This window comes from Vigna umbellata, chromosome 3, assembly GCF_029865625.1.
Source record: "Vigna umbellata cultivar VRB3 chromosome 3, Vumbellata_1.0, whole genome shotgun sequence".
Classification (NCBI taxonomy): Eukaryota; Viridiplantae; Streptophyta; class Magnoliopsida; order Fabales; family Fabaceae; genus Vigna; species Vigna umbellata.
In genome coordinates, this window is record NC_142167.1 from 42919150 (window position 1) to 42944786 (window position 25637).

General features: G+C 36.7%; 2 protein-coding genes and 1 pseudogene across 4 annotated transcripts; all 3 read left to right on the forward strand.

Moving 5' to 3' along the window:
- Positions 1 to 338: 338 nt before the first annotated feature.
- LOC124829386 (putative disease resistance RPP13-like protein 1) lies at positions 339 to 4209 on the forward strand. The gene has a single exon (XM_047302884.2). It carries the CDS (start codon positions 560 to 562, stop codon positions 4031 to 4033), a length of 3474 nt encoding a protein of 1157 aa, XP_047158840.2. The 5' UTR covers positions 339 to 559; the 3' UTR covers positions 4034 to 4209.
- A 9982-nt stretch (positions 4210 to 14191) lies between these two features.
- Positions 14192 to 17037, forward strand: LOC148202548 (protein Iojap-related, mitochondrial-like). Its single transcript, XM_088110387.1, has 4 exons — positions 14192 to 14533; positions 14661 to 14748; positions 16088 to 16185; positions 16779 to 17037. Exons 1-4 carry the CDS (start codon positions 14249 to 14251, stop codon positions 16848 to 16850), a joined length of 543 nt encoding a protein of 180 aa, XP_087966513.1. The 5' UTR covers positions 14192 to 14248; the 3' UTR covers positions 16851 to 17037.
- A 4631-nt stretch (positions 17038 to 21668) lies between these two features.
- On the forward strand, positions 21669 to 24680 carry LOC148202549 (pentatricopeptide repeat-containing protein At5g66631 pseudogene; annotated as a pseudogene). 2 transcript variants are annotated; one of them, XR_015785128.1, is made up of 2 exons: positions 21669 to 23895; positions 24296 to 24680. The product of XR_015785128.1 is annotated as a pentatricopeptide repeat-containing protein At5g66631 pseudogene, transcript variant X1 (transcript). The 2 variants fall into 2 exon arrangements; XR_015785129.1 differs by lacking the exon at positions 24296 to 24680 and adding an exon at positions 24125 to 24243.
- Positions 24681 to 25637: the final 957 nt, after the last annotated feature.

Below are 25637 nucleotides of genomic sequence, written 5' to 3' on the forward strand. Positions count from 1 at the left end.
GTTAGAGTTTAGACTAACTTCAAATATAAAAAATAATGGATGTCAAAACTCATTTTTGTAGTAGTGATTGAATTTTCAAAGTATGTTTTTACATAGTACCTATTTTAAAAAATAAATAAACGAATAGATAAATGATACTTTCACAAACATAAATTTTTTACATTTATTTAACACTTTCCTTTCTTACTTTTTTTTTTTTCTTATAACTACAAAAAATTCACCCTATTTTATCTTTTATTACGTGTGTTAAATGAAGGTAAACTTTTCTCATCCTACCATACTCTAATAAATATGATGGAAATAAATATTCATTGATGGAAAACAGCTGTGTAAATTTGTGTTGACGGGAAGACTTTAAATTTATTGGTTGATTATTATGGTCTTCGAACAAAATGACCTTCTGCACTGCATTATTCAATGGATTGTGATTCTCTTTCAATTTACTCATTTCCGTTCATCTGCATATTCCGTTTTTCTGTATCCATCTTCCATTAAATAGTTGTTCATCTAGATTATCTCAGCACTCACTCATTCCCATTCATCCACCCCATTTTCTACCATGGCTGTTCAATTGATTACCGATGCTGCTCTGTCCAAATTCTTTGAGAAGACTTTTGACATTTTATTTTCTCGTTTTGAGGGCATATTTCGTGGAGATAATAAAAGTAAAAAGAAACAGATAAGCAACTTGAAGGGGAAGCTCCTGGCCATTGATGTTGTGGCTGATGATGCAGAACAGAAACAGTTCACAAATCCGCGAGTGAGAGATTGGCTTCTCGCAGCCAAAGATGCCGTGTATGATGCAGAGGATCTCCTGGAGGAAATAGATCATGATGCTAAAGAGGTTTGCAATCCCCTCACTTCTTCTTTTATCAGTTTCTTTGAAAATAAATTTGAATCAAGGATGGAAAAACTCATTGAAGACCTAGAAGATCTTGCAACACAAAGCCATGTTCTAGGTTTGAAAAAGGCTGATGATGTTGGGGTCTCAGGATGGGTCAGTAAATTACGATCAACATATTTGCCAAATGAAAGTGTTATATATGGCAGAGATGATGATAAAAAATTTGTGTTTGAGTGGCTCACATCTAACACTCACAACAACCTGTCTATACTTTCTATTGTGGGAATGCCTGGGGTGGGTAAGACCACTCTTGCCCAACATTTATTCAATGACCCAAGCATGAATAAGGATAAATTTGAAGTCAAAGTTTGGGTCTGTGTTTCAGATGAATTTGATGTTTTCAAGGTATCAAGAGCAATTCTTGAGGATGTTACTGGATCACCTGATGATAGCAGAGATACACAGATGGTTCACAAAAGATTGAAAGAAAAATTTACGGGGAAAAAATTTCTTATTGTTTTGGATGACGTTTGGAATGAAAATCAATCTAAATGGGAAGAGGTGCAAAAGCCCCTTGTTTTCGGAGCCCAAGGGAGTAGGATTCTTGTCACTACACGTAATAAGGAAGTTGCTAGTATCATGCAGTCAGAGGAACACTCCCTAGAGCAACTACAGTACGAACATAGCTGGAGATTGTTTGCTAAACATGCATTCGGAAATGATGATACTAAACCAAATCCGAAGTACAATGAGATTGATGTCAAGATTGTTAAGAAATGTAAAGGATTACCTCTTGCCTTGAAAACAATGGGAAGTTTATTATACAACAAATCATCTGTTCCAGAATGGGAAACTGTGTTACAAAGCGAAATATGGGAATTTTCCCAAGAGCGTTGTGATATTGTTCCCGCTTTAGCATTGAGCTATATCCACCTTCCATCTCATTTGAAGGTCTGCTTTGCTTATTGTGCACTATTCCCTAAGGATTATGAGTTTAGAAAAGAGGATTTGATTCAGTTGTGGATGACTGAAAATTTCCTACACTGTCATCAACATAGTAAGAGTCCGGAAGAAGCTTGCCAACAATACTTCAATGATTTAAAATCAAGGTCCCTCTTTCAACCATTAACTGAAAAGAAAGAAGTATTTGTCATGCATGACCTTCTAAATGATTTGGCAAAATATGTTGCTGGAGGCATATATTTCAGGGGCAATATTGATCAAACAAAAAAAATACAAGAAGTAACTCGTCATTTTTCATTTGAACTTGGTTACGACCGACATTTTGAAGGGTTTGGAACTTTATACAAAAGACAAAGGTTACGTACATTTATGCCAACAGGTAGGAGCATGGATCAACTTCCCTGTTATTGGAATTGCAAAATATCGATACCTGAATTGTTCGCCATGTTTAGCTTATTGCGTATCTTATCCCTCTCTCATTGTTCTGACCTTAAAGAGGTACCTGACTGTGTCGGCAATCTTAAGTATCTTCGTTCGTTAGACCTCTCTCGTACTGCCATAAAAAAGTTATCTGAAAGCATATGTTCACTTTCCCGCTTGCAAATACTGAAATTGAATTATTGTGGCGATTTGGTGGAGTTGCCCTCAAATTTGAATTCACTCACCACTTTGTGTCGCCTTGAATTTATAGAGACTAAAGTGATAAAGGTGCCAGATTTGAAAAATTTGAAGAATCTTAAACTAAAGATGAGTTCCTTTAACGTTGGCTGTAGTAGCGAGTTGGGTATTCAACGGTTAGGAGAGCTAAACAACCTTCATGAAAGCCTATCAATTGACGAGTTGGAGAAAATTGAGAAACCCCGGGATGCATCAGAAGCAAATTTGAAGAATAATACACACCTTGTGAAGCTAGAGTTGAAATGGAATTCAAGGAGGAAAGATAACCCTATTGATTCAAAAAAAGAAGAGGATGTAATTGACAAATTGCAACCTTCCAAAAACTTAAAGGAGTTATCAATCTTTAGCTATGGAGGCACACAATTTCCAGATTGGTTACTAGAAGATTCATCATGGGAGATGGTGTCCTTAGCCTTTAAGGAATGTAAGTCTTGCCAACGTTTACCTCCACTTGGACTTTGGAAAGATCTAAAGGACTTGAAGATTGGAGGACTTGATGGGATAGTGAGTATTGATGCTGATTTTTATGGGAACAACTCTTCTTCCTTTAATTCCCTTGAAAATTTAGAGATCTCTGATATGAAACAATTGGAAAAATGGGAGTGTAAAGCTGTGAGAGGTGCTTTTCCAAGTCTGAAACGTCTTTCAATAAGTAATTGTCCCAAGCTGAAAGGAGATCTGCCAGAGCAACTTGTTCCTTTAAATGATCTAAAGATTTCTCATTGTGATCAAGCTTTAACTGTTACTGCTCTAAAAGTGCGATGGCCTACAATGAAACGTCTAAAAATAGACGGGGACTACTTGGAAGCATCAATGGTGAAAATTGTTTGGCACTTCACTTCTCTTGAAGTCTTAGACATTAATTCACACTCGAAGACAAACAGTGATGAATCTGTCTCTCCGTGGACCTTTCCTCTACATTTCTTCCCAACATTAAGTGCGCTTAATCTCAGAGGGTTTCTTAATCTGCAGATGATCTCACAGGATGACCGTCATAATCATCTCAAGTATCTGACAATCGAAAAGTGCCCAAAATTTGAATCATTGCCTGAAAGCATGCATACATTGCTTCCATCTCTCATGAGGCTAAGCATATATGATTGTCAAAAACTTGAGTCGTTCCCTCACGGAGGTTTGCCATCAAATCTAAATTTCGTGAAACTCCAGAATTGCTGCTCCACACTTATTGGCTCATTGAAAGGAGCTTTGCGAGCCAATACCCTGAAAAGCTTGTGGATTGGACTCGTGGATGCAGAATGTTTTCCTGATGAAGGTTTGCTTCCCCTCTCTCTTACTTCTCTATGCATCTATTGTTTTGAAAATCTAAAAAAATTGGACTACGAGGGTCTTCGTCAACTCTCATCTCTCGAAAAACTGAGTCTTCGTGATTGCCCCAATCTCGAAAGCTTACCGGAGGAGGGCCTTCCCGAATCAATTTCACAATTTTCAATTTCGGGTAACTGCCCTTTACTCAAACATCGTTGTCAGAAAGAAGTAGGGGAAGACTGGGAAAAGATTTCACACATCCAAAACCTGGATGTGGAATGATATTTGGCTGAATGTATGTGCACTGAGTTATCTACCATTCGATCAAACATTTCACTCTTGAAATTCGTTTCCCAAAGTCCTACTATAAATTACCATGACATTGCTGACTAGTTTTTGATATATTGTTTGATAATTCGAACAATCGGATCAATAGAAACATTTCTTTGCAAACACAATTTTTTTTGTTGTAAATTTTAAAACAATAGCCGAATAATAGTAAAACTATTAAAAAAGATTAATAATTTATCGAAAACATCCATCATTTAAAATACTACTAGTATTATATATATGTAAGATACCCGAGTTTAAACATAGAATGTTATACAAACATCTCAGTATAATATTTACAAAGTCTTTTAAATATAAGATTAAAAAATAGGCATGATGACGTAAATATTTGAACAATTATTTCCGCATAATTAATTTCTTAATTTAAAATACTAACAGTATTGATTTACTGCAGAAAAAAATTGCAAATAATAACTAAAATACAACAATCAAATTTACTGCATATTTCAAATTAATTTTGCATCCAAATGATTTTCTCTAAAACCACACCATTAAATTTTTTAATTTCACTTCTTAATATAATTTATACATAGTTACAGTACACGGTTCAACATGGTTGAAAGAAGATGATTTGCAATTTCATGTTTACCATCTATATTGTTTTGTTTGGAGCGTGATTTCTATTATCTCCTTATCTTCCTTTTATGTTTTACTTTTCTTTTTTCAATGATTTTCTTTTTCAATTTTTAAGCTATAACAAATTATTAAAGTTAATTTTTAATAGATATTTTAACTTATCAATTATCAATTAATAACCAAGTTCCGTTTCCCACCTGTTTAATCACTAAGACATCATAATTTGAACTTTGATTGAAAGACATTTTTAACAGAGTTTTCATTATATCTTTTCAATCTTTTCTAGCATGCTTTAAGAGAACTCACATGGAAGAGATAGATATTAGGTTTAGAATAATTATAGAACTCTGTTTGAACTCCTTGAAAAATATATTTATCTGTATTTTATGTTTAATATCATATTATTACTTTTAAATTATACTTTAAATATTTAAAAAAAAATTAGTCTTTTCACCTACTCTTGTCTTAATAATGAATATATGTATATATGTTTATCTTATATATATTTTTATCATAACATAAGCTGTAAATAGAGGTAATAGAAGTGACTTAATATTGTATCTGATTCCTTGTCATCTGCGCGTTTGAATGAGCACTGCGGATACTGTATCAGTCTGAAAACCGTTTGCAACTTTTCAAATAACACCTCCTTCGGAATTCTAAGACTATATTCAACACATCACTGTTTAACTTTTAAAAAGGAATAATCAGAAGCGATGAATAAAAGAGAATGTTGAAGGAGGAGTTGAATTCGTAGAGTTATGTGAGTTTTGGTTATAACTAAATTCAATTAGTTCAATCCTTCAACTCAAAACATTAATTAAATCAAGATAATTTCTCTTATAATATGTTAGGTCAATAGATTTTTCCTGTAATCCATGGTTTTTTTTTATATATATTAACAATAAAAGAATTAACCCAAGTTACAGTAAAATTAGTATAGGCAACTTAACTCGATGTTTTACAACATGATCGGGAAGTGGATGTAAGCATGTTCCAATCACCATCCAAACTCAAACAATTAACGTAGTATAATCACTTTCTAGCTTTATTGTTGGGTTGAATTTTTTTATTAATTTAATTTATTTATATTAGTTTCAATACGAGATTTTTTTAAGCATTAAAATAATTAGTTGTGGAGGTATGTGTAACGTCCCAAAATACAGTAATTACCATAAGTCAGAATTAATTACAATTAACAGTAAAGTGAACAGTCTTTACAATTAACAGAAAAACACGTTTCAAAAGCCGAACGGCCTTGATACAAAATAACGAGTGTATCATAACAACAGGAATTAAATCAGAACGAACGGTTTTACAAAAGAAATAACCGAACGTCCTCATAAGCTAACATTTACAATCTAAACATCTACGAGCGCTCTAATCAAAATGAAAGAACGACGTCCTACTGCTCCGCTTTCACTTCTACTTCAACTAAGTTTTCTTCCTCGATGACGTCCTCTAGAGTGGCCTCGCCTTCTGCTCACATCCACACGGATGATCATTGCAAGACAGGACGAACGTACAGATACGATGGACAACAAAGGAAAACGAAAGGGTAAGCTTATATAATTTAAGTTATACATCATCACATACAATAAACATATCATTCCACACAAGCACATAGTTTTCACATATAACAATCATGTAACATTATATATATATATATATATATATATATATATATATATTTATGACGACCGTCCGGACTGTATGATCTGTGTAGTTACAAGCGTCCTTGCACTCGAGTGATGTAATAACCGGGATACACCTAATCAGCTGCCACTCGAGGTTAGTCCGTTCTTACGTCACCCATGTTAACTTATGGACTAAGGACCTCCTGCCATTCACACGCATGACTTACCCTCTCTACGTGAGAAGAGTAATCACTGAATATCAGGATGGACAGCGAGTCTTAACTTATCCACAGTCATACTTTACCAAATTTAATATTTAACATATCTGAGACGTTCCTCCTTGGAACGCTCGTTCAAATCCCATACTCGTATAACCATTTAATATAGTGTTTGAACATCTTAACATTTCATATTTATCACATTTTCATTCTATGTTCCACTCTCTTAATAAAACGAACGTTCAACTCTCGGAAGGAAGAGGACGAACGTTAAAACCAGATTTAGCGGGACCCAGTAATAATCAAAAAGACTCCAGAATAATAAGACCCTTTTTCAGAATATTTTAAGTACCAAGAGGTCAGGTTGACTCAACTTGTACGAAGATACATCAAGATAAATACTTAACTACATTAGGAACTTTTTGTTTAAAAGGGGAGGCTGCCAGTTAATGACCGAACGCGCCAACATTCATTTACTAAGTATTTTGGACGAACGCGATTTACGTTCGTTAAGGAATCAAAAATAAGGACGAGCGTTCGGTTTAAGACCGAACGCTACATTAAAGCGAACGCTAGGTAGATGACCGAGCACCAATCATGACGAACGCTTGGTATAAGACCGAGCGCTATTTAGGACGAACGCTTCGGTATAAGACCGAGCGCTAATTTGAACGAACGCTTCGGTATAAGACCGAGCGCTAATTTGAACGAACGCTTCGGTATAAGACCGAGCGCTAATTTGAACGAACGTTCGGTATAAGACCGAACGTTACGTATTTTAAAGTTTATGGTATTTATATATAGCTGAGCTGGAACGAACACTCAGACATTCAAATGGGGACTCTCGTTCTCGAGCGGAGTTCTTTCCAAATGAAAGAATTCCAGTCTAAGTTATTTCCAGGAAAAACCGAACGGTATAAGACCATACGGTGACGAGCGTATTTTATCATAGGAAGAGTTTATCATATCCAGATTTTTTTCCAACTTTCTTAACTTTAACATTTCTCATACGATACATACTTTATAATTTCATATCCACATTAATTTACATACTATACAGCTTTCTTCACATTAATAAATCCAACTATACTATAGTCATACATCTTTCATACGAGTCCAATTCAACATGCATTTCAACCAACAGAAAACATATTCATACAGCACAACAGGGTTCGTTCATGCAGATCCAGAACAGCACATATACATATATTTCATACAGACAACCCAGATCCTGCCTTCATAAAATCATACAAGTATAAATTAAATATATAAGCTTCCCTTACCCGGATCAGTATGCGAACTTCCTAAAGCAAGGTATGGTGCGTCCTCTAACAGCGTTCTACCCTCAGTTTTACTAAACACTTTCACTTGATCTAAACACCAAAATCAGAGATGACTCAGATATAATTCATGCATGAACCCAGAACTTGTTTTCGCATGAAACCCTAATAGACGAACTACTAGAGAAGAGTACTTACCAGCTCAGATTCTAATTTTGTTTGGTCCAGAATAACGTCCGTGTCTCCGAGAACGTTCCTACGGTTCTGAAATGAAATCGGAGGAGAAGGGAATGAATTACAGTAGAGAGAAGGTGAACTGGTTCTAGAGAGAAGGTGGAGAAAATGGAGAAATCAGTTTTGAGGAAGAAGGTGAATGCATGCAGAGAATGGGAAGGAGTGTTTTCAGAAAATTAAATTCTCTTTCCCAAGTCAAACGGACGTTCATTCACACGCGGACACCTGTCTTCCACTACTGATTTTTAGAAGGTTCCAGCATGACACATGGCAGATGGGTGGCAGAGAGTGTGAGTGGATTTTTAATGTTCTGAGTAATGGCATGGGTGCGTTTTTCAATGCTTGGCAGAGTGGTTTAATCACATTAAATCTGATTGGACAGGTGTTTTGCAGAGTTAAATATCTAGGGTCTTACATTCTCCCTAACTAAAAAAAAAATTTTCGACCTCGAAAATTAGTACTAACCCGGAAATAAATGAGGATACAAGTCCCTCATAGCATCTTCGACTTCCCACGTTGAATCACCAGTCTTCGCGTCCCACACCATTTTGACTAGACGAACGTCCTTTCCTTTGTATAGCTTGGTGCGGCTGTCTTCCACACGCACTGGTTGCAACTCCAGCGTTCGGTCGTGGCGTAGTGGAACGTCTTCCAACTCCAATATATGAGAGGGGTTGGCTATGTACTTCCGGAGTTGGGAAACGTGGAAGACTGGATGAAGATTTGATAGTTGAGGAGGCAAGGCAAGTTCATACGCCACTGGTCCAATCTTCTTCAAAATCTGGTACGGACGTGAGCTTGTTCGGTTTGATGGAAAGCTTAGGACGCCGGGATCTCTTCTACGGTCTCTGAAATGGGATCGGAGTAGAGAACAGTAAGTTACAGAAGAGAGAAGATGGAGGCTTTTTAGAGAGAAGTTGGAGAAAATGAAATCTGAGTTTTGGGAGGAAGAAGGTGTGTGCAGGAGAGTGGAAGGGTTTTTCAGAAAATTCATTTTGTTTTCCCCACGTCCACACGAACGTGCGTCTCTCCTGTCGACACTTGCAACCCCATTTCTGACTTCAATTCTTTCCTGGTGACACTTGGCGGAAGTTGCAGAGTTAAATTCAGTGGGTTTTAATGAAATCAGAGAAGGTTATCAGTGCATTAAATGTGATTTAACAGGTGGAGGCTGGTTTAAATCTCCCAGGTCTTACAAATTTAAACTTATATAATATTTATATATCATAATTAATTTCGATAATTTAATGTTATAATTATTATTTATAATAATGAATCATTTTATTATTATTAATTACAATGTTGTTATATGTTTGAAATAAGTATTATTTTAATCAGAACATTGTAACATCTGATTATATAATAACCAATATTATATAATATAGACGTCAACATCTAAATAAAGAGAACAGTCGGAGTATGACGTGTAATTAAATGTGAAATTACAGTCATCCAAAAATAAAAGAAACGAAAATTTAAACCTAAACAGTTTAAAGGAATGAACACTACAAGTGTTCGAATAGGAAAAATTCCTAAGAAGACTACTCCGCAACATCAGTAACCTCCAGTTTTTGCTCCAAAGGAATCTCCTCGACAACGTCTGCTCCCATCCAAGTGGATGATCATCGCCAAAGAAACATACCCAAACAGCACACAATACAAACAATGCAAGGGTGAGCTAGATATAAAAACATGTTATACATATAATACAGTTAATTCATGTCATCATACATAGATACATATAAAGGAACAATTAAAGCATGCTCATTAAATCACAACTCACACATCTTTACGCTTGCATAGTTCAGCTGGCACTCCCCAACACTATGCAAGGTAAATTTCCAACACACGACTCATCCGGATTTGTATAACTGTCGAACTAACAGTCGTCTTTGCACTTGCATAGTTCTGTCTTTGCACTTGCAAAGTTCTGCTGGCACTCTCCAACACTAGCAAGGTAAATCCCCAACCTGCCTATATCTGCCATTAAAGGCTATAGACGAGGACCTCCCTCTACTCTCACCACTGACACTGTTCTTCTCTATGTGAGCATGAACAATGCTTTGAGTGTAGGGATAGACAGACCGATCCTAAGTTCACTACAGTTATACAGAACAACCACAACACCACATAACCACTTATAGTCATCTCTCCCTGAGATGTCCACTTCATACTCACATACATCATTTACATTTACAATCATATCATCACAGTAATTTATCATATTTCATACATTCACATATTTTCACATACATCACATCGCAGCATATATTCCAAACATTTGTTGTAACATCCCAAAATACAGTAATAACCATAATCAGAATTTAATTACATTTAACAGTAAAACAGTGCAGTCTTTACACTAACAAAAATCTAATAAAGTCGAACGGCTTAAGTACAGAGTTAATTACAACGCAACAGTAATTCCAGGTTCAGATACGAACGGTTTTACAAACATTAACCGAACGTTCAAAAGTTACAAAACAGAATTACTAAAGACTAAACTTAACGAGCACTCTAGGGCTCGGCTTTAACCTCTACTTCGACCAGATTGGCGTCTTCCAAATTTTCTTCCTCCAGCGTTTCTTCAAGCAACGCCTCTCCGTCTGCTCACATCCACACGGATGATCATTGCACAGACAAGACGGACGTACAAGTACGAACGACAACACAAGGGAATAACACAGGGTAAGCTTATATAAATTTAATTCATAAGTCATTCATACAATTCAACATATCGTATTTATAGAAATATCTCAACACGTAAAATCATCCAAAAACTCTCATAAGACAGACCGTCCGGACTGTATGAATCTGTGTATCTACAGGCGTTCGTGCACCCGGGTGATGTAGTAACTGGAAACGTCCATCAGCTGCCACCCGAGGTTAGCCCTATCAGTCCAAAGTACTCAGAAGGACTAGGACCTCCTGCCGTTCCCACACATGACCTACTCCCCTCTACTTGAGGATGAGCACTCATGGAACATCAGGATGAACTGCCATCAGCAGCTTTACCACAGTCATACCACACACTTCTCAATACTTAATACATGAGTCGTTCCTCCACGGAACGCTCGTCCACTTTCCACAACCATAGTTTCACATCATATACTGTTCATCATTAATAATTTTCCAACATAATATCATTTTCATACTTCATTTTAATTCCATAAAAAGACGAACGTTCAGCCCCCTTCATAATGAGGACGAACGTTATCATGAGCCAAAGAAGTTTCTCGAATCTGAACGGAAGGAAACGAACGTCTTTCCAAGGACGGACGTTATGACTACTTAAATCAGTTAAATGAACTGATTCTAGAACGATTCACTTTATACTTGGAATAATTTAAGTATACTAACTATAGATCAACTGCAAAAGAATAAATACACCTCAAGGCTTTTAGATGCCGATACCTAGTAGAATTAATGAAAGAGACTAACCGTCAGTCAGTGACCGAACGCGGTAATAGATATTTATTAAACATTTGGACGAACGCTATATACATACGTTTGATCATCAAGTGTAAGGACGAGCGTTCGGTATAAGACCGAGCGACATTCATAACGAACGTTTTGGGTCGAGACCCATAGCTGATACGAAATATTAATAGAATAGAAATTATAAGATAACCATAAGAAAGTGAATTATTTAGGAATTGACTAAGTATAGAAATTTGTATTTTTCAAGCTTCTCAATTTCTCACACAACACTCAGAGTACCTACGTTTGGCCGAACGCTCAAACGTAAGATCACTATAAGAGGGCGTTCGTCCTAAATCAGTATTCTTTCCAAATGGAAGAGTTCTGTTTATCAAGGGAATTACTAGAATACCGAACAGTCAAAGACCGTTCGATAACGATCGTTCATTATCATAGCATTTTATATTCAAATTCTCACTTACAGTAATTCATTTTTCAGTATAAACTTTCATACATTTAAATACTCATATCATAGCACATTTCAAAATTTCCATATATCATCTCATCATCCAGATCATATACCAAAGATCAATAATACAGATTTCATACTTCATAAATTCACACACGTCATACAGCACAACACATACACATGAATTAAACTTAATAAGCTTCCCTTACCTGGATCAGTAGTGAACGTCCTAACTCAAAGTATTTGGTTTGTCCGCTAACAGTTTTCTACCCTCAAGGGATCACTTAATTCTTCCAAACAGATCTAACCATAAAAACCAAGAAATACTAAGAACTTAACCCTTCATGCAAACAGAGTTTGATTTTGCATGAGACAGAAAACGTTCGACGAAGAAGAGAAACTTACCGGTGTCAGAACGTTGAGGCGATCGGTTCAAAACGAAGCTTACGACACCAGGGATGGTTCTACGGTTTCTGAAATTTGATCGGAGAAGAAGAAAGTGAGTTATGGTAGAGAGAAGATGGAGGTCCTAGAGAGAAGGTAGAGAATTGGAAGGTCAGAGTTTGGGGAAGAAGACGAAGCATGCAGAAGAGTGGGAAGAGTTTTTCAGAAAAATCATTTTCCCCTTCCCATGCAGGACGGACGTCCATTCTCCTGCTGCCACTTGGATTCCACTAACGATTTCAAATGTTCCAAAGTGACACTTGGCAGTTGCATGCAGAGTGGGTGTGAGTGCATTTTAATGGCACTGCACGTGTGGCGCGGTGCATTTAATGATGGTCTGTGGGGTTGGGTGCATTTCTTCACACAAATTCTGAACAGAGTTTTTGGGTAATAAAAATGGGATTTGACAGGTGGAGGCTGGTTGAGTTTTCAAGACCTTACATTTGTACACATAATTCAATTCAAGAGAAAATAAACTTAGACTCCAACATTATTTGTAGAATACTATTTGGACGAGCACTATTTACCGAACACTGTTAGACGAACGCTACTGAACGAACGCTATTTTCCAAACACCAGGCCGAACATTATTTGGACGGACGTTATCAGATCATACAATATCATGCCGAACGCTATTTCACCGAACGCCATATTGACGAACATTCTTAGAACGAACACCATAATGGATTTAAACACTCTCGGGCCGAACGCTATAACCGAACGCCTCACTGGATTAAACACTATTAGGCCGAACACTAAAACCGAACAACACTGGATTAAACACTATTCGGCCGAACGCTATAACTGAACACCTCAGTAAAATGGATACTGGCTGGACGAACGCTCAAAGATAAAACCTCTTCGAGACCGCACGCTGCCTATGACGGAAACTATTAGAACGAACGTTTATTTTCTACGTCGAATACCTAGGTCACTTTACCGAACACCTAGAGTACTGGCCGAACGTCTAGAACCTTGGCCGAATGATCACGACTTAACCAAACAGTATTAAATCAAAATTTTACCGAACGGTACTACATCTAATCTGACCGTTCGGTACTAAATTAAATCCTGAGAGTACTAATTTATACCGAACGTTACAATTTCTAACACTTTAAGACCGAACGTTCAAGATCAAACTTTAGAATATCAATTTAACAACGAACGCTTAAAATAATAATACAGGCAGACGAACGCTCTTGATCACCATTAGAAACTACCTAATTATAACCGAACGCTACAATCACTAATACATCAAAACCGACCGTTTAAGATCCAAACCTCAGATTAATACCGAACGCTCAGAATTGAAACCTCAAAATATCAATTTAAGAACGAACACTCAAGATTGAAACCTAAAATAGCAAATAGAGAACGAACGCTCACAATCATTAATCTACCAAGTCCGAACGCTCGAGATTGAATACTTAATTAAGGACGAACGCCTAAAATTACTAATTCACTGTATACAGTTTGGACGAACGTCTAATATAATACTAGCTTTACCTAAGGACGAACGCGAACGCTCGTTACCTTAGAACACCAAAACCGAACGCTCACACTATTTTGAATAATTGAATCACATTATTATCCACTAAACAAATTACTACCGATTTAATTAAAAGAATCATAAAAAAATTAGAAGATTACAATACACAATTTGATAATATGAACAAAACGGTATTAACGATTTAATTAATGCTTTTAATCAAATTCAACCCAAAATACAACAGAGAAAAATTGCAAATACGGATAGATTAATGGCAGCGAAAACAAAAACTAGAAATGAAAACGGCGTCGTCGCGTTACCAAGGGTTATTCACAAACTCACTCGTACTGCTCTAGTTTGATTTGAGCGTGGAACTGGAATGTGGGGGCTTCTTCGAACTAGAACGTGTTTGCGATATTCAGAGGCCCTTCTTCTTCATCAACCATGGAAGAAGAAGGTAGGGTTCTGTTCTTTGTCCCCCGTTGACGGCCGTAATTGCCTTCTGGATCTGCCGGAGATCGAGAAGGTTCTGATGGATATCAAAGCTGACGACGTTAAGGTGATACCGGTTCCCAAGCACTGCGATTGGGCCGATTTCATGGTTCTCGCCACTGGCAGGTCCACCTGGCACGTCAAGAACATAGCCCAAGCCCTAATTTACAAGGCACCACACCCTCCTTCCTTCGTCCTTTTTATCGCTATATTTGCATTATTGATTTTCGATTGAAACTCAAAAGTGGTTTTCATTTTTGTTTTTCTTCCGACTTATGTATATTTGTGTAATTAACCAGGCCAAACAGAAACAGAGAGGAGCTGAACGAATGATGCTACCGAGTGTAGAAGGGGAAGAGGGAGGAAAGTGGATAGTCATTGACTCTGGTATCTCGTGCTTTTGTAATCATTTTTGTGTTCATTTTGTTGAGTTTAGAAAATCCATTAGGGGTCGTTTGGACAATCTTCTTCAATAGATAGTTTTTTTCGGTTAAAATTAATTTATACATACCCAAATTCGTAGAATTGTTCTTATATAACTTTTTGTTTTTGTTTTTTTTTATCTTTTACTTTGTGCAATGAGCTAATTTAACTTACCTTCTCTTTTTTAATTTTTCTCACCTAAAGTCATTTTGAAGAAATTTGTCCAAACAGAACTCCAAGTAAAGAAAATTGCAGTAGCGATAATGGCTGATAACAGATACAATGTCATGAATTAGCATCTTGACTGCATTTGCTAAATGTTCTGTTCTTTTAGGAATGTTAGGTATTCACAGGCCTTTCCAATAATTAATATTTACGAAGAACTAGTTTACTATCTTTAATGGGGTCTTCTTTTTCAGAGAGGTCTATTCCATCCACACGATAGATGTTGTGTGATGTTATAAATTAGTAAACCAATATGCAGATACTGGTTGAAACTCACATCAGAGAGCTACTGATGCAGTTTAAGTGGAGACTTATACTCTATCCTAGATAATTGATCTACCTGTGTGACAAATTACTAGTTCGTTAGTACTAGAAAGTTGTTAAATTAACTTGTTGGTTCCACAACATTATTGTCTTAGCGTATGTTGCTCTGCGTGATATTCATTAAATCAAACAAGATAATGAGTTTAGTCTCAGCATGGTATCAGTTTCTACACTCTACAACCTCTGATTTTCTTTCTTGCACTTATTCCAGTTTCTTCACTGGTGAATGGAGCCAGCGAATTACCATTCTTGGGTGATTAGGGATGACAAGGTAAGACGGGTGCTGTAAAAAGGTGTGGGTAGGCTGGACATTTAAGCCCGTCAATCTGCATGGGGCAGTATAACCTGCAGCCCATTGGCCAAAGTGTGGGTGAGCCTGCCCCTCAACATGCATGACTCTTCTATTGAAGAATTAACTGAATTTTGTCTGTTACAACTAATCTAACATTGTGGTTTAATTCTTTTTATCTATTTCGGGAGGTGTTGCAATTTAGTGATTCTTTCATGTTAACTTTTCATTGCTCAGCGCATGCGGTGGCTTGACAAGGCTTTGGGGAAAAAATTACTTTGTTAGTCTTTAGGAAATAGGTCCTTTCTCTGTCACTTTCCTTCTATCAGTCTATTATTTTTGGTGATGTATGATTTGCTAGATCGGTGAACATTGCTTTTTATGTTATGAAAACTTTCAATTATTGGATTTATAGTTCTAACATGCCTTGCTTTCCCTTTTTGGTTCATTTTTTTTTATGTTTAGGTAAAGTGATAGTTCATGCACTTGATGAAAAGGCCAGAGCTTACTACAATTTGGAGGGTCTTTGGACCCGAGGGACAATTCAAAATGAACCTGATGGGGTAAGTACGAGGCTAGCTTATATTCGTTTTAAGTTGTAAGATAGTTAGATATAGTTTGGGTTTGTTAAAGGTTTACTATTTAATCATTTTTTGATTTATAGCTTATATTTACACTGTCATACCTACCAAATTTTTTATTGGTTAATAGTGTAGATAACAGCGCACCAAATAAAACTCAATTTGAAAACCATTAAGTGGAATTCACCATTTCTTACTTCTGTGCCTGCCACCTTAACATTCATTCACTACTTGGATTTATATTATGATGGTATTGCCACACCAAATCTTCCTATGGATTAGGCGTTGTGATTGAGGCCAATTCCTGTACCAGTTTGTGTCAAGAGTAGTTCAAAATGGTACTTTAAGTTATTCTTGGTGGAGGTCTTAGAGCAGGCATTCGATGGGTTTTGGGGGCTCGCGCGAGTTATCTGATTAGGCTTATGTTAGTGTATATGGCTTGGTTCAACTGGGCTTGAGCAATTACATAGACATATGTCTTTATTATTTTTATTATGATGATGAATATGTATTCTTGAGATAAATACTATAGGATGAATAATTCGAATGATCATTTTTCTTTTTACTGATTGTAGGATTTACAAAAAGCTTTGGTGAAGGTTCGTCGAAAAAACAATTCGAAGAAACCTGCACAAAAGAATGCTTAATTGGTGTCTCAATGTAAACAACCTTTTAAAACTGTAGCTTCTGACTGCATCTGATCTAGACAATTTAGAAGTTTGTATACATATCACGGTTTTCTGATCTGTTATTTTAGTTGTTTTGAATACAAATTTTGCTAGGGTTGTCTAGCTGCAATGGTAAAGATAGAAAAGAGGTAACATTGAAGCTGTCCATCATCATGCACTCCACTTTTATTTTTGGTGAGTCATGAATCGTTACCGGAGCCTGGACTTTTACATCACCTACATAAATATGTGAATTAAAAAACCTGTTTACAAACAGAAAATATATATATTAAACATACATCTCATTCTCCTAGGTGACAAAAATTACTTGAGTTGGAAAATGGCTAAAAAAATGAAATATTTTCAACTAGAGTGATGAAAACGGAGGAAAGTATATTTTTCAATATAAAAATCAACTTTAACTTTTTTTAACAGTCAGATAATTCTCTTTAGAAATGGTTCTAACTTCTGAATTCTTTTTCTGACGAAGTAAATTATTTTGAAAAAATTTCAGCTAATAATTAGAAGTTAATTTTAAATAAAAATTTCAAGAAATTCTATTTCTTAAATACTCTTTTTAATGTATATTAACAACTTTGATGTCGCAAAATTTGGCAATATTTTCTAAATTCTTTTAGAATTTTTAATTTTTTACATTTTAAAATTAGAATTTACAGTTGTAAGTTTAACTGTACTTGCATTCGTAATAAATTAAAAATAATAATATATATATTTTTTACTTATTGTATTTGCATGACTATTTTTAACAATACATAATAAATTAATCAATGAAATAATGTATTATTTCAAGTCTTATGAGATAGCATGATATTATAAATAAATTATAATAATTTATAAAAATAATCTGCTTCTAAGCATGCTTTACAATTTCTCAAATATGTTTCTCTCTTTCGATTAATGTAATAGATCTTTCCTTAAAGCCAAGTGAGATTGTGCCAAAACAACAAAAGCATGAACAAACCCTTTTCCACATTTTGAAGACTATTATCAATGTGTCATTAGAAATCTTGTTTGATTAAACCCTTATGATGGATTACAACGCGGGAGATACTAATACCCAATGCATAACGGACCTGTTCATTATTATTTTTTTATTAACTATATTACATATTTTGCTACTTAACTATTATTATTTCATAAATTCTATAGTTGAAGTTTTTTAACATTTTAGTATTATATATATATTTTTATATTTTTTGTATTTTTCTTAATTGTTAAATGTATCATAAATTTTTTACGCGTCCTCCTTTTATCATCATTTGTTATTTAGTTACGTGGTTATGTTATTGATATAAAGCTAAAATATAGGTAAATTGTAAATTTGAAAGGAAATAAAATTGAATGACATAGTAACAATTACTTCTTTATAACAAATGTGAATAAAATAAACTTGGACACAAATTTGGAGATTACTTCTTGTACCGTCCGGTCTTCCCGACACATAGACCGAGCGAGCGGTTAATCCAGTGCCGCCCACCCAGATCACAATCATGGACCGAACGGTCCTCCAAGGTCGCCCATCCAGGCGTGGACAAAATCCCTTCGCATAATTTGGTGATACGAGTAGTCAAATCAATTCCTTTAAGCTATCCTTCAAATGTATAGTCACATACCTACACAGTCTCCAAATCCCTCTCATTCCTGTGTATGTTCGATTCGTCCATGTACCCCTTCCACTCGAAACCTACCAGGAGCCGCTCCTTGTCTGTGGCCCCTGCACCATGCCTCTTGCACCGGCGACACTCCCCGCCCTCGTCTCAGTGCCCGGGTGTCACAGAAACAACTATTGTTCTTGATGTTATGTGTTGTATGTTTGGTGACTCTGTAATCTTGATTTTTTTCCTTTAATTCTGTGTTCTTGATCGATGATGTGCGAGCATTTCTTGTGTGTTGATTTGAAAATGAGTTGAACTCGTAGCTCTGCACATTCTAATTCCTTTTTGGAATTAAACGACCCCAAGGTGGGCGTGCATGACCGAGATGTCTTCTCGAGTTAGAGTTGAGTTCAACGATTAAAAAAAATACGGTTTTTAGCTTTTGTAAATTCTAAAAAAAATCTGATTTAGACTCTGTGACTCCACATAGTTGAAATACCTTAGGGAATTACATTTCATTGTGATTTGGATGAACTGAGTGATGATTATTGACCCTGTGATGGGCTTATTTTACCCGGATGTCTTCCTGATATATGATCAATCACTCTGTACACTGAATCTATATAAATTTGATTCCAGTTCTTGAATCTAACCAATTGAATCTTTGATTTTTAAGATTCCTTTTGATTTTAATGTTCTGCTAGTTGATTTGCATATATGATAGTTTGATTTGGTATTGTTTTAAATCTGCATATTTCATTTAGTTGTTGATTTCAGTTTTAGTTGATAGTAATAGCATGATTGTTTTGATTAATTCTGTTTAGAGTATAGGATTTGATGTTTACTTTAGATTTTAGGTCTTACCTTTTGATTCAGATTTTATGCTTAGTTTAGGTGTATCTCTTGATTGTTAATGCATTCTTTTAGAATTAGGTTTAGCTTCTGTTCTGCAGTTTTGCTTCAAAGAGTTTCTTTCCTTATTTTTTAGCATTTGAGTTCTGTTTAGATTGTATGATATCTGTTCTGTTTAGATTGTAGGAAGTTGTAGTAAGTAGATTTTGTTGCTGTTTTGATAGTGTAATTTTCTTCTATTTCATTACATTTCAAATTCTTTATTCTTTTAAGCATATGTTAGTTTAGATTAGTTTCAATTCTTTTATTTTAGTTTCATTCATTTAAAATGTCCCCACCTGTTTAGTAGTTAGTAAGTAAATAATTAGTAAATAACTACAAGACCTTAACCATACACTTTAATCTTAATTAGCTGAGTCCTAGGATTGATACCTAGGTTGTCCCTATACTTCATTAGTGGGGAAACTTAGTTTGTTCTGATTTTGTGCGACCAAATATCAGTTTAACAAATGACGCCGTTGCCGGGGACTCGACGAGTTAAGTTTTAGAGTGTTAGGTTAGTCTTGTCTAGTTTGTTTCTTTTTTTGATAGATTTTTGCTTGAGTTCTGTATTAGAAATTTTAGAGGTTGATTGGTGTTCTTCCATTGAGCCTTTGGTAAGCATGAATTACTACTCTGCATATGATAATTGCTATTTCCCTTATAATGCTCAACCACCACAATTTATCTTGTTCTGTGAGCCTTTTAGTGAGTAATCTCCCTGTTTTCAACCTTATTGTGAGCAGCCACCCTGGCCTGTTCAACAAGAGTTGTCTCATTGGGACCAGTATGCTGAACCTGAGCAGGAGAATTATCAGTCGCTGCAGCCATGGCAGGACCAACTTTGTGACCAATTGCAGCAGGGAAATCCAGCTTCTGAACTTCAAGGGATGACCAAGCAAGTGGCTCAGTTGGTAGCTGCTGTCCACAAGCTGACAGGGAGATCTGAAGAGGAAGAGGGCACACCTGCTGCCATTGAGTTTCAAACTTTTGAGAGTCAAACCACTTCAGCCATTGTGAGCTCCACACCACAGTTTTATCAAGACTCAGGTCAACCTTGGCAACCTCAATTTGGTGAATCAGAGCAACAAGATGCATACTCTCCAGATTGTATGGCACACTTGTGGAAGGTAGCAGCAAAGTTTGCTAGGAATGAACCTGAAAAGGTAGCTGGTGAATCAAGAAAACAGGTTTTCTCTGAACTGAATATTCAAATTAATATTGATGAGGTTCAAATTCATTTTAATGCTTTTGATCTAGTTAAAGTTGAACCCATAAAACCTGCCATTGATACTGCTGTTTTGATGCCTGCACACACTCACATTTTAGATTCAGTCTTTCACGTAGAACACATTGATATACCTGATGCTGTTTATGATGTGTGCACTGAGCCTGATCACAGTTTTGATGATAATTTTGTGCAATGTGCTGACTCAATTGATTCCGTTGTTGTTGCTGAAGACAATTTTTATGAGTCAATACAAGTTTATTCTAACCTTGAAACTCCCACTGCCACATCTGAATTTCCTATGCCATTTGATGCATTTGATTGTATGTGCTTAGATCTTATAGAGCCTGTTGTTAACACTGCTGAACTTATTGACTCTAAGGTTATTAAAGCAGCATTTGAAATTGAGCATATTGATGTGTATATTGCTGTTACAGAGTTATACACTGATTTTGACACTATTTCAATTGATGGTAGCTGTGCAGAATGTGATGTTGTGGCCACTGAATCCTCTCATACTGGTGAGGTTGTCTTTGATGAATTAGTCCAGGTTAACTGTTAGGGATTGAGAGTTTACGAGTGAAGGAATAAAACATTAAATGCCCAACTGCCTTACCAGTTAGGAAAAGCGGGGTTATTGGTTGTAAAAATAGCCTAATTCGATCATTTCAACTGTGACTGTCTCAACTAAATTCGATTGATTTTTCATCTCCGTTTCAGATTTCCCATTCCAGGGCTTTCTTGCACGGCCGCAAGCCTTCTCTACTGCTCCAAATGTGTGCCAAAAATTTCAACAAAAGGCCACATACTTACAGGAAAAGAGAAAACACAACTATCCACGTAGTGGGTAGATGGGAGAACACTCAGCTGCACAGGGAAGGAGAAGGAGATAAAAAAAAATTAAGATTTAATTAAATAGCCATAAAGTTACTTTTGGTATTTTACATATTTGATGGGGGTGCAGGAAGCAGTTACCAAAACACAATGCACGGAAGTCCCACTATTGTTGGGCCTGGTAAAAGAGGCTTGGATTTTTCAAGCACACCAATTGAAAAAGAAATATTTGAGCTCGCTGAACCTGGTTTGTGTAATTCTTTTGCCCCGTGTATCAGCTCATCCACGGCCTCGCACACCAAGTGTTTGATTATTTGTGTCACCCCGACGAAGAATACTAACGGTTCCTGGATTATGAATTGTAAGCACAAACAACCTTCGCAGTGCTGAATGAGGATGCACTTGAGGTCGTTTTTTTGCGAGGTTAACCTGTTGAACAGGTTAAGCTCGCAAGTGCAAGCTCGTTCATATGTCCGTCGTCGTGAACCGTTTCCCACAAAAGTTGCTCACTACCTCAAACGTGCCAAACTCATTGACTCCATTAGACTCACTCTACGCTCTAAAACCCCCGACTCCTCTCTTCCCTCTCTCATAAACCACCGTCTTTTTGACTCTTTCGTGCTCACTCATGCCATTCGTTCTTCCCCCTCTGTAGATTCCGCTCTTTCCCTTGTTCATGCCCTTGAAAAAAATTCCAATTTTTCGCACACCCACCACACGCTCAATGCACTTGCAACTGTTCTTGCCAAGGCTGGTAGATGCTCCGCGCTCAAATCCCTCATTGATGCTATCCAAGCCAACCGATTCGGCACCATTCGGATCAGCTTCATGAATCTCATGCAGTGGCATGCTGCAGCTGGGGACCTGGACACTGTCCTTCAAGTGTGGGAACAGTATACACTCGAGAGCAACCATCTCTGTACTGAATCATATAATATTGTTATGGCTCTCTATGCTCAAATGGGTAAGGACTCGCAGGCTGTACGAGTTTTTCAGGGGATGATTGATGAAGGGTCTCTGCCGAATTGCAGGAGCTTCACTATAATAATCAAGCACCTTGTGAAGTCTCGGAAGTTATCGGAAGCAATGGAGGTTTTTAATCTGTTGCCTTTGATGAGGGTCAAACGCACTTTGAAGCAGTTCTCGGTTCTGCTAGAGGGTTTTGTAGGTAGCAAATGGTTTGATGAAGTGAAAATTTTAGTTGATGAAATGCAGGTTGATGGAATACTTCCTAGTAGAGGCGTGAGTTTGTTGCTGCAGCAGATGAAAGAGGAAGGAATTCTTGAAGACAAGGAGCAATTACGGCGAGGAATTTTGCCAGATGAGAGAATCAGGAGTGTAAGTTATTCTGTTGATGGTGGTGACGGGGATGATGATGAGAATGAGAATGAGGTTGAAGACGAGAATATAAATGATGCTAGTCAATGTAATCTTGTTGATGGAGTTCATTTAAAACCATGGCTGGACCCACGGGCTTTGGCAAGTGCCTTGCGGAATTGGAGTCCTGATGAGGTAGCAGCACTAGAGGGTGCAAACTTTGTGTGGACAACAGGGTTGGTCTGCAGGATGCTTAGAAATTTCAAAACACCAGAAGCTGCATGGAGTTTCTTCTGCTGGGTTGCTAATCAAAGTGGATTTACTCATGACATATACACCGTACAAAGAATCATGACCCTACTGGCACGACATGGACGTACTGACTTGGTTAATACACTCATCTCCAAGATCAGAATGGAGGGAATGAGACTACCATTCAGCACCATCAGGCTGATCATTGACTTTTATGGGATTTCAAAAAATGCTGATGCTGCTATGAAGGTTTTCAATGACGACCGAATACTTTGCGGTCCCATATCAAATGTAAACCTGATGCTTCTGTGTTCGTCTCTTCTAAGAACATTGACTAAGTGTGGAAGAAACTCCGATGCCTTGGATATGGTTGATGACATGATTTTAAATGGTATTTGCCCAGATATCCAGACATTTTCAGGCCTAATGCTATACTTTTCACAGCTTGGGGACATAAAAACAGTACAAAAGCTCTTTGCAATGGTTAGGCAGAGTGGTCTTGAGCCTGATGCTTATTTATTTAAGGTATTAATCCAAGGTTATTGCAAGTCAAATAGAGCTGCACTAGCATGGAGGCTCTTTGAAGACATGAAGAATTCTGGTTTAGTGCCTGACTCTGCCACCAAAGAGTTGCTAGTAAAGAGTCTCTGGAAAGAGGGGAGACGAAGAGAGGCTGCAGCAGTAGAAGAGAGTTGTGAGGAAATAAATAAGGTTCTTCCGCTTGCATTGCAGGGTCATGAATGGACTGTCAGCTCTGCAGATCTCAGAAGAGTTTATAATATTTATTCTAATTCTTTTGCTTAAAATGGGGGCTAGAGCTATCCATCGGCCTATACGATGGGTGAGAATTCCGTCGCACATGAAATCTCAGCACACATTCTTACAGGTGACAAACAATTTTTAAAAAAAGTTCGCAATTGTTTTATTTCCATAACAACAACTCCTGTCACGCATTAGTATGTATTTTTCTGCAATGTCAAGGATTGTGGTGACAGCAATTGGAATTAGGACCATAATTTAAAATCGTGAAAACGATTGTGGAGATTGTTTTAGACGGTGAGATTGACTACAAAAGTTTAGGTTGCTGTAATAAGATTTCTAAATATTTGTTGTAGGCTAGGACGTGGGTTGATACTCAGAAGCGGGCCTTTATTCTTATGGCTACGAAATCCTTCGTTGTATCCACTCAATCAAGCTCTTTGTTTAACGTGTGGAAACCTGCATTCAGTGGCAATTTTCAACTCCTTTTATTTTTTCTTACGAAAGTATTTGGTTACAAATTTCAGTTATGAATAAACAAGGGATGCACTCCGGTAGTGAAAGAAAGGGTGGCGGAACAACGTTAAGAGAAACAGATACGGACGACATTTGGGTGAATCATCAATTTGATCCATGAAATATTGTTCTCTCGTCAATGGTTCTTAGAGTAAGGAAAATTACTTAAAAAGCATTAGAAATTATGTAAGTAATGCCTTAAATGTTCAAAAACTAACCTTCAAAGGTTCTTCGAATTTACTCTAATACATCAATTTTAAGAGTAAATTAATAAGTATTCAAAATTAATTAAACTATTTGTTACTTTAAAGACTGTTTAGAAGGGAAGGTAACAACTTGAGGACAAAATGGGTGATTTACTTTCAAGAGTCAATGGATGATTTTTTTTTTTTTAAAGAGCTTGTGTTGCCAAGATAAACTATATTGCATAAGACTTGGCTATGTTCCATAAATGGGGAACACAAAGAATTTCAATGATATACAGGTTCGTTACTGCAACTATAATCCCATTATTTTAAATTTTTATCTCCGATTTTATCTTTAAAATTAATGTCTGACATGATTTTGAATCAGTTTTCTGTTAGAGGATGCTTACTCCAAAAGAAAGAGTGTAAACTGCAGCTAATGACATTTTTCCTTTGGTTTAGTCATGATTATCTTTTTTTATTGATTGAGAATAGAGATGCACCACCATCTGCTCACATCCACAACGGATGATCATTGCATTTAGACAAGACGGAAAATACATGGACAGGGAACAACACAAGGAACATGGCAAGGGTAAGCTTATAATATTTAATTTATACAATCAACACATATATTCACGTTTCAAAACACACATACAGCATGTAATTCATCAAATAATAATCATATAAAGACATATAATAAGACAGACCGTCCGGACTGTATGAACCATGTAGTTACAGGCGTCCTTGCACCCGAGTGGTGTAGTAACTGGGTAACACCAAACAGCTGCCACTCGAGGTAAGTCCGTTCTTACGTCGCCCATGTTAACTTATGGACTAAGGACCTCCTGCCATTCCCACGCATGACTACCCCCTTCTACTTGAAGAGGTGTATCACGGAATATCAGGATGGACCAAGCCAGCATTAACTAACCACAGTCATACCTTACCAATTCAATATTCAATCATATAAGAGACGTTCCTCCCTGGAACGCTCGTAAAAATCCAATTCCAATAATTCGTTCAACATATCATTCGTCCACATTAAACATTTCTCATTTTCACATTTTCATTCTATGTTCCACTCTCTTAAATTCACTAATGTTCACCAGTTAATCAATAGGGACCAACATTTTACAGTACTCCTACCTTCTCGTTTCTGAACAAA

Excerpts from the sequence above, each read along its gene's own strand:
- LOC124829386 (XM_047302884.2), top strand. The coding sequence starts at position 560 with ATGGCTGTTCAATTGATTACCGATGCTGCTCTGTCCAAATTCTTTGAG.
- LOC148202548 (XM_088110387.1), top strand. The coding sequence starts at position 14,249 with ATGTGGGGGCTTCTTCGAACTAGAACGTGTTTGCGATATTCAGAGGCC. Across the intron at positions 14,534-14,660 it reads CCCAAGCCCTAATTTACAAG|GCCAAACAGAAACAGAGAGG; the intron begins GCACCACACCCT and ends GTAATTAACCAG. Across the intron at positions 14,749-16,087 it reads GTGGATAGTCATTGACTCTG|GTAAAGTGATAGTTCATGCA; the intron begins GTATCTCGTGCT and ends TTTTATGTTTAG.